Source organism: Triturus cristatus, chromosome 8, assembly GCF_964204655.1.
Source record: "Triturus cristatus chromosome 8, aTriCri1.1, whole genome shotgun sequence".
NCBI lineage: Eukaryota > Metazoa > Chordata > Amphibia > Caudata > Salamandridae > Triturus > Triturus cristatus.
In genome coordinates this window covers 355,482,425-355,496,076 of record NC_140591.1, presented here as the reverse complement: position 1 = coordinate 355,496,076, position 13,652 = coordinate 355,482,425, and the positions used below count along the sequence as shown (strand labels likewise).

The window sequence follows — 13,652 nt, the reverse complement described above, 5'->3', positions numbered from 1 at the left end:
TTTTGTCAAACCCCTTTTTCTGTTTTGTCACCTCACCACTTTATTCTTCATCTTACAAAAAACATTGCGCTCCGCCCACTGTGTTGGTCTGCACGGGGGCGTTCGACGCGGCCCAATGATGAAGCATGACACTGCAAAGTGTGTGAGGGCAGTATTTTAAGAATAATGTCTTTTCCTTCTAAATAATACTCTAGGTTTATGTGATAATAGGGATAGTATTGTGCTCTTCACTATCACAATAAACGGTGAGGAATAAATTTTGTGGAGCGTTTCTCTGTTTAGTGAGTATAAAACGTTAGTTAGGGGAGTCAGAGAAGGCTCAATTTCTCCCTTATTTCTCTCTTTTGTGATATTATCAGCTAGAACCTGAGCCAAGGTTAACATTTTGAACCTTTCCTTCCGGAGGAAGGCATTGACGTTCCGGAGGTCCAAGATAGGGCGTAGGCCCCCTTTGCCCTTCTTGGGAACCAGAAAGTAGTGGGAATAACAACCACGACCTACTTCTGGGCTCGGAACGCGCTCAACAGCCACCTTGGCCAAGAGGGCCGAAACTTCCTCGTGGAGAAGATTCAAATGATCCCCCGAGATACGGTGGTGCTGCGGTGGCATGGCTGGAGGGGCCGTCTCGAAGGGGAGGGAGTAGCCCCTTCGGACGATTTGCAGCACCCACCTGTCCGATGTGATGGACCGCCAGTGGAGCAGGTGATGGCGAACTCTGCCGCCCACTGGCGTGGAATGGGCCTGAAAGCTCGGACTAGGAAGGCTTCGAGGCGGATGCTGCCGGGGTGGATGTGGGCTGACCGCGTCGTCCTCCAGAACCGCCTCGGCGGAAACCACGTCCGCGCGCAGGTTGGTTCTGCGGCTGGTGGCTAGGCTGACGTGAGGAGGCACCCCTTCCTTGGCCACGAAAGGGGCGAAAGGCGGAAGTTTGCGACCGCGGGGCCGAGAGGCCCAAGGACTTGGCCGTAGCCCAGGAGTCCTTAAAGCGATTCAGCGCACTGTCCGCTTTCTCACCAAAAAGGCGAGTGCCATCAAAGGGGATGTCCATGAGAGAGCTCTGGACATCCCACGAAAAGGACGTGGACCGCAGCCAGGCGTGACGCCGAAGCGCCACCGTGGTAGAAATCGCCCTACCCAGCGAGTCCGTAGTGTCAAGCCCACATCGGATTGCATGCCGTGCTGCATCCCTCCCATCGGCCAGAGCCTGGGTAAGTCGTGTCTGGGCCTCCTCCGGACACAGGGGCAGCACGTCCTCCACCGCATCCCACAGAGAGTGGGAATAACGGTCCAAAAGACAGGCGGTGTTTAAGGACCGCAGACCCAAACTAAGGGAGGAGAACAGCTTTTTGCCAAACTGTTCCAGTCTCTTGGAATCCCAGTCCGGCGGAGCGGTCCGGAAGGAGGATTGGGAGGTAGAAGCCTGGATGACCAGGCTCTCGGGGTGGGGTGTTGGGACAGAAAACTGGGGTCGCCCGGAGCAGGGCGGTGGCGCCTGGCGACGTTCCTGTCCACAAGAGGGACTGTGGAGGGCTTGGACCAGGTGCCCTGCAGAACGTCAATGAGGGCCTCATTGAATTGCAGCAGAGGCTCAGTGGAGCTTGCTGCAGACTGAAGCACCTCAGTGAGGACGTTAGTCCTCAAAGACACGGCAGGCAGCTCGAGCCCAAGGGCTGCGGCCGCCTTGCGCAGCACCACAAAGAAAGCAGCACCCTCCTCCGAAGCCACAGTCGGAGGAGAGATGAATCCAGTGTCTGGTGAGGTATCCAGACCACTGGCCTCCCCCAGTTCATCTGCCCAGTCCTGTGACAGTTGAGCCTGAACGGCCATAGGGTCATTCGATTCCTGGTAAACAGGAGGAAGGATCGGAGCCGGACGATAGACATAATGTGTCTCTAACGACGCCGTAACGGCGCCGGGTCCGGAGCGGGGCTGAACTGGGGCTCGACGCCGAGCGGAGCCGGCATCGGAGGTGGTACCGGTGTCGATGCCGGCGGAGGAGGCGTGACGAGGTCGACCGGCGTCGACGGGGACGAGTCCCTCGGGAACCTGCGGCGTCCTGGCCGGAGCCGGCGACGGAGCCGCCGGCATGCAAGGTTGCCCAGTCGGGTCCGCGGGGCCCGAAGGCACGCCAGCGGGCGTCGACGGCGGAGCCAGGTTCCTCATGGCCGAGAGGAAGGCACTGACTTCCGCCGACGTCGCGTCAGTCCCAGGGACCGGCGGGTATGGGGACTTACGCGGCGCCTGCGGCTCCGCCGGAGCCGCGGGGGTGGAACCACCCTGACCCTCGGCCGAGTCGCGCGACCGGCGAGGGGAGTCCGAAGAGCGGTGTCGCCTCTTGGAGTGCTTCGACTTACCCGAAGACTTGGAGCCGGACGAGCGATGATGACGTCGGCTGCGGCTCCGCGACCGATCCTTGGACCTCCTCCTGGACCGGGATCGAGAGGGGCGCGGAGCTGAGTGGCGAAGCTCGAGGAGCTTACGGGACCGCTCCCGTCTAGCCTTCGAGGTCAGGGCCTTGCAGTCCGAGCACGACTCTGCGACGTGGTCGAGGCCCAAACAGTAAAGGCACCGGCGGTGATGATCCGTAACCGACATCAAGCGGTTGCAGTCAGCACAGGCTTTCAAACCAGGCATCCTACCGGCACCGGAGTCGAGACAAGATCAAAAAGGATCAAAAAACTTAGTCAAAAAAGACTAAAAGGGGTAGCACTCCCGGATCTGCGCTTACTGGCGCGGAAAAAAGAAGAACTGACGTCAGCGCGCGAGGGCGGCGTGTAAGTACTCCGACGACGTCAATCCGGCGCACGACGCCAACGACGGCCGCGGAGCCGCAGACGATGCCTAGCGACGCGCAAGGGGTATTGCTGACGAAAAATCTTCCGGATCCAGTCTGACGCCTGGGGATATTCTAAGGTGAGGAATCTAACTAACGTGTTTCTTTCAGATAGGGTGGTATCAGGGAAGCTGGTGTAAATGTCTTTTTGTATTACAGGGGGACATGGGTCTTTAGGTGAGCCAGACTTTACTTTATTTGTTAATTCTGTGAGACAATCTAAATGTAGATTCTGGAAGGTAGAGTGTGTTACTGAATTGGTATATTGCTGGTGTAATTTCGAGTCATCTGGACTAGGGGTGATGGAGTCTTGCATTATCCTAATTTTGTTCACAAAAAAAAACAACATTCAAGTTGTCACATAGAGCCTGAGAGGGAGTGATGGCAAGTGTTATAGGACCGGGATAGATAGATCTTTAACTCGAAAAAAACAAAACTAAAGACATCTTTAATATAGTTAAACACTTTGCTCGTGAAAAAGGTTCCACGCTGTTCTGTTGTGTTTAAGAAGGCATGATGACCTATTCGGCAGCGGCCATAAAGAATCGTCTGAGCCAAAGAGGCCCCGAGGAATTCCGGTAATGCTGGCAAGAGCTTGCTGGCCAAGTCCCATAAGGAACATATCTGATACACGGAATGCGTTTATCGACCACAGCGTCAAACTGGCAGAAAGAAACATTTGTTTACGAAAAGCACAAATCCTCTTGAATTCTATATTCGGGGGAATATCGGAAATGAGTTAGATAGAATTAGCCTTATTGGATGAAGCCTGTATAATGAGACTCTGGAGTAGAGTTCTTGGTGAGGAATGCTAAATCACCAGGCACAAGCCTGTATTTTTTGGCCAGTTGCTGTTTTACGGGCAAAAAAGAACATGGTTTCAACCACAGCTATCAAGGCATCCATGAGGGTGCCACGGAATGAGCGCAAGGGCTCTGATGCCGTTGGCCCGGGGTGGAGAATCTCCATCAGAACATTTGTCTTAGGGCTGCTGCAAGTCTAGTACCTCTGCTGCCCTCCAAACCACCACTACGATTGAGGCACTTTCCTCCACTGGCAGGTCCATGAGGAGAGTCAAGCTCCGTTTCAAGGGAAGTGTCAAGCTTAACAGCATTTTCAAAGTCAACTGATGAGGCATCATCAGTATAATGAGGGAGAAGCAGGCCATCCTTAACGATCGGTATCCTGGGATACTCCTTGTACTGGCACAGGATCATAATCCGAGCCAAAGAGAGGATGGAACATCCACTCATAGCGGTTTTTCGCTTTTGTGATATAGTAGCGACACATCAGTCAAGCTCAGACCGATATCAGTATGGGGTAAGACATGAGTGTGCGCACAGGGTGGTCTTATCAGCCTCAGTTAAGACTGTACAGGCGTCTGGGTGATGGGAACCAGCGCGAATCTTGGGGCAAGTATTGAAGTTTTCACTGGAGTCAGCACTGGGCCGGTTACGGGTCAGAAAGGGACTCACTGAGTCAGGGGAGGGCTGCCTCCGGTAACCCAACTACAGACCCTTGTGACCGAATCGGGTTGAGTCTTACAAGAAGATTTAAAGCAGTAAGTGGACCAATCGCAAGAATGGCTTTGTTACCAGAACAGAGAGCAGGCCCGTGAGTTACAGCAGCACCTGTGCCAAGACCAGCACTACTAGTTATGTTCAACGATGCACTGATTCACCTGTCAGCCGCGACACCCCTTCGGGTTGCTTAAGGCACATTGCTCACGTCGTGACTGGAGCCCAAACGCACAACCTAGCGCAGGTCTATGACAGACATCTGCTTCCTGCAGTCTTGGTACAACTTGAATCATGTTGTCTTCAGTGGGACATCCTTCCTTAGCAGAATGTACAAGTCTTTTGGAGTCATTAAGGTTGTGAGTAGAGCTCGTGATCCATTTCAGGAGACGCAGAAAGAAAGGAACTGGCATCAGCACTCAGAGGTGGTACTTATATAAGGCTTTGCTACATCACTACATTTTTTGCCTTACACATAAATCAATAAATTAACCTTTTTCAAAATCATTACCAATCAAATCTTCTGAATATCAACAATTCAGCTGAATTTTTTGAACCATTGATTTCTTTCACAATTAAAATAAGTTGAGCACAAATTACAATTAAAAAACCACTTATTTCAAGGGAAAATACCAAAAGAAAATTAGTAGTTGCTAGTCAAACTGTATAGTGGAAAATCTCACAATTGTTATCCAAAGTGGTTTTAAGAAATGATGTGCGTGTACAATACAAAGTGGGATGAAAGCTATCAACACTGATGCCCTCAGCACACCAGGAGATCCGTGCCCAACGTTCCACACACACATCCCCCAAACTTCAGTACACTGATCCTCTAAGACCCACGTGACCTTTGACAAAAAACAGTTAAGGAAGACTTACAAAACTATGCTAAAATCAAAGTCATGCAAACAAGAAATGTCACAGGACTTTTAATCTATAGGGATTTACATTACTTGATCCTGTATATTCTATGACCCAGTTTATGCAGTTCAATGTAGCTGGCCAGCTGCAGCTGATAAATTACAAGACTAACTAATTATTTAATTAATGTAGGAAAGATCGTGGTCAAACCAGGTTCAAAGAGAACGAGCAAAAAGAAAAACTCAGATACAGAAATTCTCGTTCAACTAAAGATCACTACTACTTTGTTTAGAAGAATAAATTATGTTTCTCTTTTGCTATGAACACTCATGCCAAGGACAGCGGATATGTTTTACTAAGGGCTTTCAAAACCTATCATTTCGCATATCGTGGCTGTTGTGATCCTGCAACTGACGTAACCCGTTTCTCTGTATTGACATACTCTCTTGTTGATATATGTGCTCCGCTTACCAGAAATCATAGTTAGCCACTGCACATGTTGCTCACTGCAAGCATTAAGCATTCATTCATTTATTTATTCATTCATTCATTCATTGAAGTGTTAGAAGTAGACAGTTAGATTGTAATTCACTTACTTTATAACAGAGAAAAGTGTTCTGTACAACTGGGTAAAGATATCATTGCTATCTTCTAACTCGAAACATATGTTATAGGATTTAACCCACGCAATGTTCTAGGAGAAAAAAAATATATATATATATATCAGACAAAAAGCAATAAATGGTAATCACACATATAATAATAAACAGAATGTAATTATGCTTACCTCTAGTAAATAAAAATATCGATTGAACTGCGGACTCTTTGTGTCTTCCAGTCCCTTTAACTGCCGTGTAATAAACATAAATATGTCCTAAACAAACAAAAAGAAATGATAGGTATTTCGCTGGCAAAAATCAGAAAATCTTCACTTTTAAAGCTTTGCATGCTATTTTTTCCTCCTGGACACATTATCAAACTATACCATTAACAAAATATTTAACAACCATGCTAGCTTCCCATCATGGCGGTCATCTCCATTAAACTAAAATATCTCCACTAGTAAGGTTCATGTGATATGTTTTAAAGAACAATGGTTTTCAAACCATAAATAAGGCCAATGTGGTCTTAACTAGTCAAATAAGTTTATGCATCTACCCCTCGGCTTTCTCTTGGGAAAGCAGACGTGTTAATGAATTTAATGCAAACTCCATGATAAAGAACAGAATTAGGAGTTAAATAATTTCATTTATCTTCATCAAAACCACTGGAATAGAATTGCCAGCTGGAATCAACTATCATCTCTATGCTGATGACACCCAACTCTACTATAACATTAAATCCTAGTCCGATGTATTTCATTTAAACAATACACTGAGCAAGATCCAATCCTAGTTCTACTCCAACTATCTTAAACTGAACCCTAATAAAACTGAAATTATTCATGCTCATCTGCTACTTGCCATAGCTGTGAGGGGAACGGTTTGTCTCAGACCCTCTCCTGTCGCCTGTTAGCCGTGAGGGGAACGGCTTGTCCCTACGGAGCCTCGGGGGCTCACGAACTTTTATCTCCCAGCAGGCGGTGTTGGACGCCTGCTGACGCAGTCATCAATGCGCCCGGAGGCGCGTTACAGGGAGAGCCAGCCTCCCGCAGCGCGGGACGCGTGCGGCCGTGCCCGCGCAAAGCCTGGGCCAAGGGCGAGCCCGTCATCGCTAGGAGGAGGCAGGGCTGGGACACCCCTTTTTCATCTGCCAGACAAGAACTCTTTAGCCACAACCTCAAGGTACTGTTTGCATAACTAACTGTGGCTCTATAAGTGCATCCCCCTAGTCTTATGGGCCAACTGCTAGATTTCGACTTTGGTCATTTGTTTTTAAACTATACCATTGGATCTTGATATGTGCAAGATTTATTGCAACCATTAGCCACGTTTGGTTGTTCACCTGGGTTGATTTGCCGATTTGTATGACCTGGGCAGATCGTACCTCTTTCTTTGTGGCCACTAACAAGTAAAGAGTTTGTGTTTGTTTAGGGCATGGGAAAACAGAAAACCACGGAGAGTGCTGAGGTGGGGGTCCTGGGAATCGTGGGCTTGGCAAAGGGAAAAAGGCTAAGAAGTCCCGCAAACATGCCGCCAGTAACTGTGTCCTTGATAGAATAGACACACTAATCGAGGAGTGCGAAACTATACTGGTGGCAGATCCTGTGGGCCTGCAAAGTAACAGCAGTCAAATTCCCCTTCGTCTAGAATCCCCTGCCCGCCCTCTCACTGTCGCCCCCATCTTCCATAGATATGCCTATAAAAAAACTACCATTCCGTGCAATCCGGTCGGGGCACGGAAGGTGGTAGCCCTAGTCCTTGACGAACCAGCTGATAAACAAGATAGTATAATGGAGCACAACATCCCTTGTTCAAACAGATTTGCCTTGCTTGCAACCATTCCAGACATAATATGCGAGAAGGCCAGACCATTGAGTATTTTGCAAGAAGGTAGCAAGGTGGAGCATTTGCTTCCTGACACCCTCGGGCCTATTGACTCCCTTAGAATTGAGATCACATCTTTGAAAGGTTTAATTTATGAGCTAACACACTTGGTGAGAACGTCACTTCCCTTAGTACAGCCAGCACTCCAAAAACAGGCACTCATACAACCCCGACAATCATTAACCTTAGCTGATCCTCTAAGTATTGGGGCGGCGGATTTGGGGCTAAGTACACCTACACCTCGAGGGAATTCTGGAAATCACATCCAGCATGGCCCCACACTTGAAAGCACGTATACCTCTATGCCCAGGCGAACAAATAACCCACGCATTCCATCGTACGTCCCAAAAAAAGATCAGGTTACTATTGGTGGCCCTTGCCAAGCACGAAACCCTGCCGGACCTGTAAAGGCCCCATTACAACCTCGGCAAGGGAGACATGCACATTCATTACCATTACTGCAAGGCCCTAACATCTATATGATTAACGTACCCAAACTTAGTCCTTGCAGTAACACGGAAAGTGCGGATTCCTTGACTAACAAGGTCATACATTGGATACGTCACACCAGAGGTTGTCGCTCGGTGATTCGTGAAGATATCACTCGGGCACTTAGACATACTATCCCTGACAAACCATATGATTGCATTGAGCTCACCTTTGTTAATACCGATTTGGCAGAGAATCGGTTCGCTTTAGAATTTAGAACCTGCTCCCCCGCCACTTCGGCTATACAGTTCAGGCGGTCCCAAGTATCTTCTAGGGGTATGTCGCAATATGAATCGGAGGAGTGTTCGATGCTTAAGTCAGTAGATTGACTGCTTGCAAAGGCTGGTAACAATACAAGGCAAGGAATGATGGCGGCCAATAAAGATCAGATTTTGTGCAACAGTTCTGTTTCCTTTCCCGGTAAAGGCGCTTTGGAGGAAATGGGAAGGGGGGGCGTGGGGGAGCATTGGATTGCTCCTTACAGGGCCCGCACAAGACTGTTTCCTATACACCCTCCGACTTTGCAAATGTATCAGACCTTTTGGTCCCACCTTTTATTCCAAATCTGAATTGCACTCTTGAGGGGGAACTCAGCTCCACGCTCACAACAGATCAAAATCCTATCATGGAATGTGGCAGGTTTACTGAACAAGCTATCCCTGCCACACTGGAATAATATGGTAGAGGGATTCGACATATGTTTATTCCAGGACACGTGGAGCCTGGTCCCACTCTATAAATCTGGCTACGCTTGCTACTGTATCTCGGCCACCACTCAGGGGAGAGGGCACCCCCTCAGGAGGGTTGATTATTTGGGTGAGCATCTCCTTGGGTTGCCAAATTACTGTCCAACCAACAACAAGTATGGACATTCTGAGACTAACCATCAAAGGTTCCCGGGGAGGAGGCACATTGGAGCTATTTAATGTTTATGTAAGAGGAACTAAGGGAGGGCAACAATCATCCATTGTTGCATTTTTAGATCGTTCCCTATGCAGTTGCAAGCCTGACTCTAGAATCATAGTAGCAGGAGACTTAAACTGACCTTTGAGCCTTTGAACTCAGAGGATATGCTGGAGCTGGAAGGTGTAGATGCAAAATGGGCGATTCCCCCTCTCAATATTTCTCCTATCAGTAAGTGGACCCCACTTGCTATTCAACTTAACATACCAACACTTGAACATGGGCTTACAGCTGTAAACGGGAGAACCCATTCAGATGCACATGGTGCGCATACCTATAACAGAGTAAGTTGCCCTTCACGGATAGATTATATCTTAGTGGACGTAAAACTGTGGGCTCTAATGCTGGATATGTATGTTGGAACCACAACTGATCGTGACCACAATCCTCTGTCTGACATTAGAATGGATCTGGGGCACTTCAGCCTCTAGTCAAGTCTTAAGAACCATGGCTTCTGCCATTGATATTGCCCCCTCGAACTGCAAAAGACACCTGAAATGGCACAAGGTTAGCTCTCATGAAATAAAATTATCTTGTATTAAGGAAGTTGCCAATCTTGGCATCCAAGCTTTACATGTGAGCCTTCTGGCCCCCGATCCCCATGTAGGCGTCCCTCTAGCCCATTTCATTACCATGGATCAGCTGAGAATTCTCTTTCAAGCCACTAGCAATCACAAATTTGAGAAGTAAGCAGCTAGGTTAAGCACATTTGCACTGCCTGAACATGTCACTTTTGAGTAATACGTGTGTTGCCCACCTCAAATGGCCAGCCGCTTAAAGGACCATAGACAATAATGATAAACACAAGATATGAGAGGCAACGCAAGAGTGAATTAGCTAATACAGTGTGATACTACACAGATTTTATAATACACACAGAACTAGTAAACTTTTCAGGTTTTTTCTTTATTACAATGATATTGTCACATCCACAGCCAACGCGTTTCGCCCAAACAAGTATTTTTACCGGAGTTGTCGAAATGTTATGAAAAGGCCGGTGGACAAACGTAAACGATGACAAAGACACTAGTTTTTCAGAACAGTCCAATCTTACTCTGTAGAGAACGTAACTCCAATTTCGTTTGCAGGAGTCGTCAGCGCAGTAGCGAACACCGTCGTGTAGGAGCGGTACCGCTCCTACACGACGGTGTTCGCTACTGCGCTGACGACTCCTGCAAACGAAATTGGAGTTACGTTCTCTACAGAGTAAGATTGGACTGTTCTGAAAAACTAGTGTCTTTGTCATCGTTTACGTTTGTCCACCGGCCTTTTCATAACATTTCGACAACTCCGGTAAAAATACTTGTTTGGGCGAAACGCGTTGGCTGTGGATGTGACAATATCATTGTAATAAAGAAAAAACCTGAAAAGTTTACTAGTTCTGTGTGTATTATAAAATCTGTGTAGTATCACACTGTATTAGCTAATTCACTCTTGCGTTGCCTCTCATATCTTGTGTTTACCACTAGCAATCACATCAATATAAAGGCATCCCGGCAAAGACCTCAGCACTTGTACACTAAAAAATGCAGACTAATTAGACAAGCATTGGCATTGGCAATCAGGTCTAGGAATTCCGAAAAGGTAAGACTTGCGAGAAAGAGATAAAGGACTGCGATTCTTGAGGCCAGGATAGAGTGGGATGAATCCCACTGGAAGGATCTGAAAGACGCTAGTCTGGAGAAAAATAAAAAACAGTTTTTGTCCATTGTAAGCAAGGGTATTAGTAGAGACTCTCTCTCCTTGCCCAATTATATTACAAGCCATGAATGGCACGATGATTTCAGGAAACTGTACTCCGCCTCTGATGATGAATGCCTGGAGGAACTAAGCGGCTCCACAGACATTCCTCCGGAGGGGAATATGAGTAATTCCTTCTCGTTGTCTGAAATTGAAACTGCAATAGCAAAGATAGTGCCGTGAAAAGCCCCTGGACCAGATGGTCTTCCTGGTGACCTTTTTCTGGCTGATCCTAAGAACTGGTCACGTTATGTCCAACTTTTGATCAACAGTCTAGCAAATGGATCCCCAATTTCCGACTCTTGGAAAGGCGCCCTGATGGTCCCGATATTCAAAAAAAGGGACAGGGAAGATCCATCCAACTATAGGCCAATAAGCCTACTCAATGCTATGCAAAAGCTGGTTGGTAGGGTCCTCCTCCAGCGAATACAAACATAGGCTGATGAGGATGACATTTTCTCCACATATCAGGCCGGGTTTAGAAGCAACACGGGTACGATTGACTAAGTCTTCAGATTATTACTCATCTACTGGAAGGTCGTCGTTATCGGCAAGGGATGCCTTTACCTTGCCTTTATCAACTTGAGAACTGCTTTTGACCTCGTACCCAGATCAAGATTGTGGCAAATACTGAGAGACTTCGGCATCCCTCTCTTTCTCCTTAACTTTTTAATCCGACTTCATGAAGGAAACTTCGCTCAAGTTAGGTGGGGCTCTTTGTCAGCAGAGGAGTCCGCCAAGGGTGCGTCCTGGCTCCCGCCCTGTTTTCTTTGTACATCAATGGGGTGGTGAAGTTCTTACAGGACACCCCGGCAGACGCACCAACCCAGGTGGGTGAGAAAGTTCCAACACTGCTGTTCGCCGACGACACCCTTTTGGTGTTGAAAACCCCGTCAGGGCTGCAAAAACGTCTTAATATTTTGTGACTCCCGGGGCCTGGTCATTAATACAGACAAAACAACATTTATGGCCTTTAACCCCTATAAGACTTTCAAAAATGATTTAATTTTATGGTTTAAATCTTTTATTGGTATTTCAAAATACACAAAAAAGGCTTTAACACAGGAAAATAACAGCACAATGATTTATTTTTAAACAATATTAGACTGGAGAGGGTAAATGTTTTGACTATTTAGGTATCCGTCTTTCGGATAAGATGCACTGGAAGCCGCACTTAATTAAGATGCCATTGAACCACAAAAGAGTTGCTGGCACATTGAGTAAAGAACATAAAGCCTCTTATAGTAGGCCAGTAGCTCCGGCACTCAATCCATGAAGCAAAAGCAGTTGCCGCCGCGCTCTATGGAGCGGAGCTGTGGGGCTTCGAAAATACAGAGGACATTGGCAGGTCCGAAAATACGTTCTTGAGGGACCTGGTGCTGCTCCCCAGCAACACCCCATTAACTCCATTGATGTTTGATATGGGTAGACGGCCTTTCAGGGATATTGCAAAACTGCTTCCTCTTCTTTTTTGGGCACGAGTAATGCGCACCCCTGAGCTCACCAATTATGCTGCGTCCCTATCAGAGGTGATTGACTTAGACACCGGGCACAGGATTAAGTGGATATCCAATGTCAGGAGGCTGATGTCCAAGCTGGGGTTCACAGAAGCATCGGACACTCGGGTTCCACCCACTAAGGCAGAGCTCAAGCTCACCTACTGGAATTGGGTTGACACCAAAGTATTGAGTAATCCAGAACCCGGAACTCTGACAGAAGAGTTTTTCTGCCACAAACAGTGTCTAGGCCTAGAACCCTATATGAATATCATCCAGATCCCAAGGGACACACGGTAATATATGCAATTTAGGTTGGGCACACTTCCAATTCACGCAACTACCTCCAAATGGCACTCCTACAAGTATCACAATAAGACCTGTGCTTGCTGTGGAGCCCCGTTGGAAAGCGTGTCCCACCTTCTTTTTGCTTGCCCAGCTTATTCCGCAGCTAGGTCGCACTGGATAAAACCGGTTTGCAAAACTATGGGAACACGAGACCATATGACCGCCTTGCATATTCTTAAACCTGACACCAGCGCGCTCTCCTCGTGTGGGGTGGCGAAGTTCTTGAGTCACGCTTGGATTGTCAGAAGTAAAGCACTGAGGTGTACCAGCACCCCAGTCGAGGGATAAATACCTACATTAGCTCACCTTTCACCATACAAGTACTGCAATAGCTTGGAGTTTATGTATTCAGTCCCTCTGAGCAAATACCCGAGCTGTGCAGAGTACCCTACAATGTGAAACTTTTTTGTATATGCCACTGACTTTGCTTATCCATCTAGACAGGTTTGAACAATTGCATTTATTTTCAAGTCCGTTTTTTAGGTCTAGTTTCGTGCCCATTGTTTACTCTCTAAGGTTTTTTATACTGCTCCTCTTAATGTTCTTAAAAAAAAAAATGTAATAATTTTTTAGGCCACATTTGACAAATTAGCATATTTTTAGTCATTCTGATAATCTAGCCAGAATATGGTTTTAAAATTTATGTTATATATTGTATATTTTTAATGTTTGATTATGTGTGTTTTCTATGTTGCTTTTAGGATTCTTGTAATCGAAATAAAGCATATATGATGATGATGATGAAATTATTCTTTTCTCTGCTAAAAACAACCGTCTCCCCATCCAAGGCTGGATCGTAGACCTCAATGCCCTAAATTGTCGCTCACCTTATCTGACTCGGCGAAATCCCTAGGTTACACTCTTGACAAAAACCTGGCTCTTAAGGACCACAGAAAAAAACTCGGCCAAAGGAGCACAG

The 13,652-nt window shown here is 47.0% G+C and overlaps 1 protein-coding gene across 2 annotated transcripts in view; it reads right to left on the bottom strand.

The window, feature by feature from the left end:
• The window catches only part of PDS5B (PDS5 cohesin associated factor B), an 802,561-nt gene that overhangs the window by 702,597 nt on the left and 86,312 nt on the right, over nucleotides 1-13,652 (bottom strand). For both annotated transcript variants that reach the window (XM_085621687.1, XM_085621686.1), the window contains exons 4-5: nucleotides 5,999-6,085; nucleotides 5,808-5,905 (exon numbers count right to left, since the gene is read on the bottom strand). In XM_085621687.1, the coding sequence (XP_085477813.1) occupies nucleotides 5,808-5,905; nucleotides 5,999-6,085 (185 nt within the window). The remainder of the gene's footprint in view (nucleotides 1-5,807; nucleotides 5,906-5,998; nucleotides 6,086-13,652) is intronic.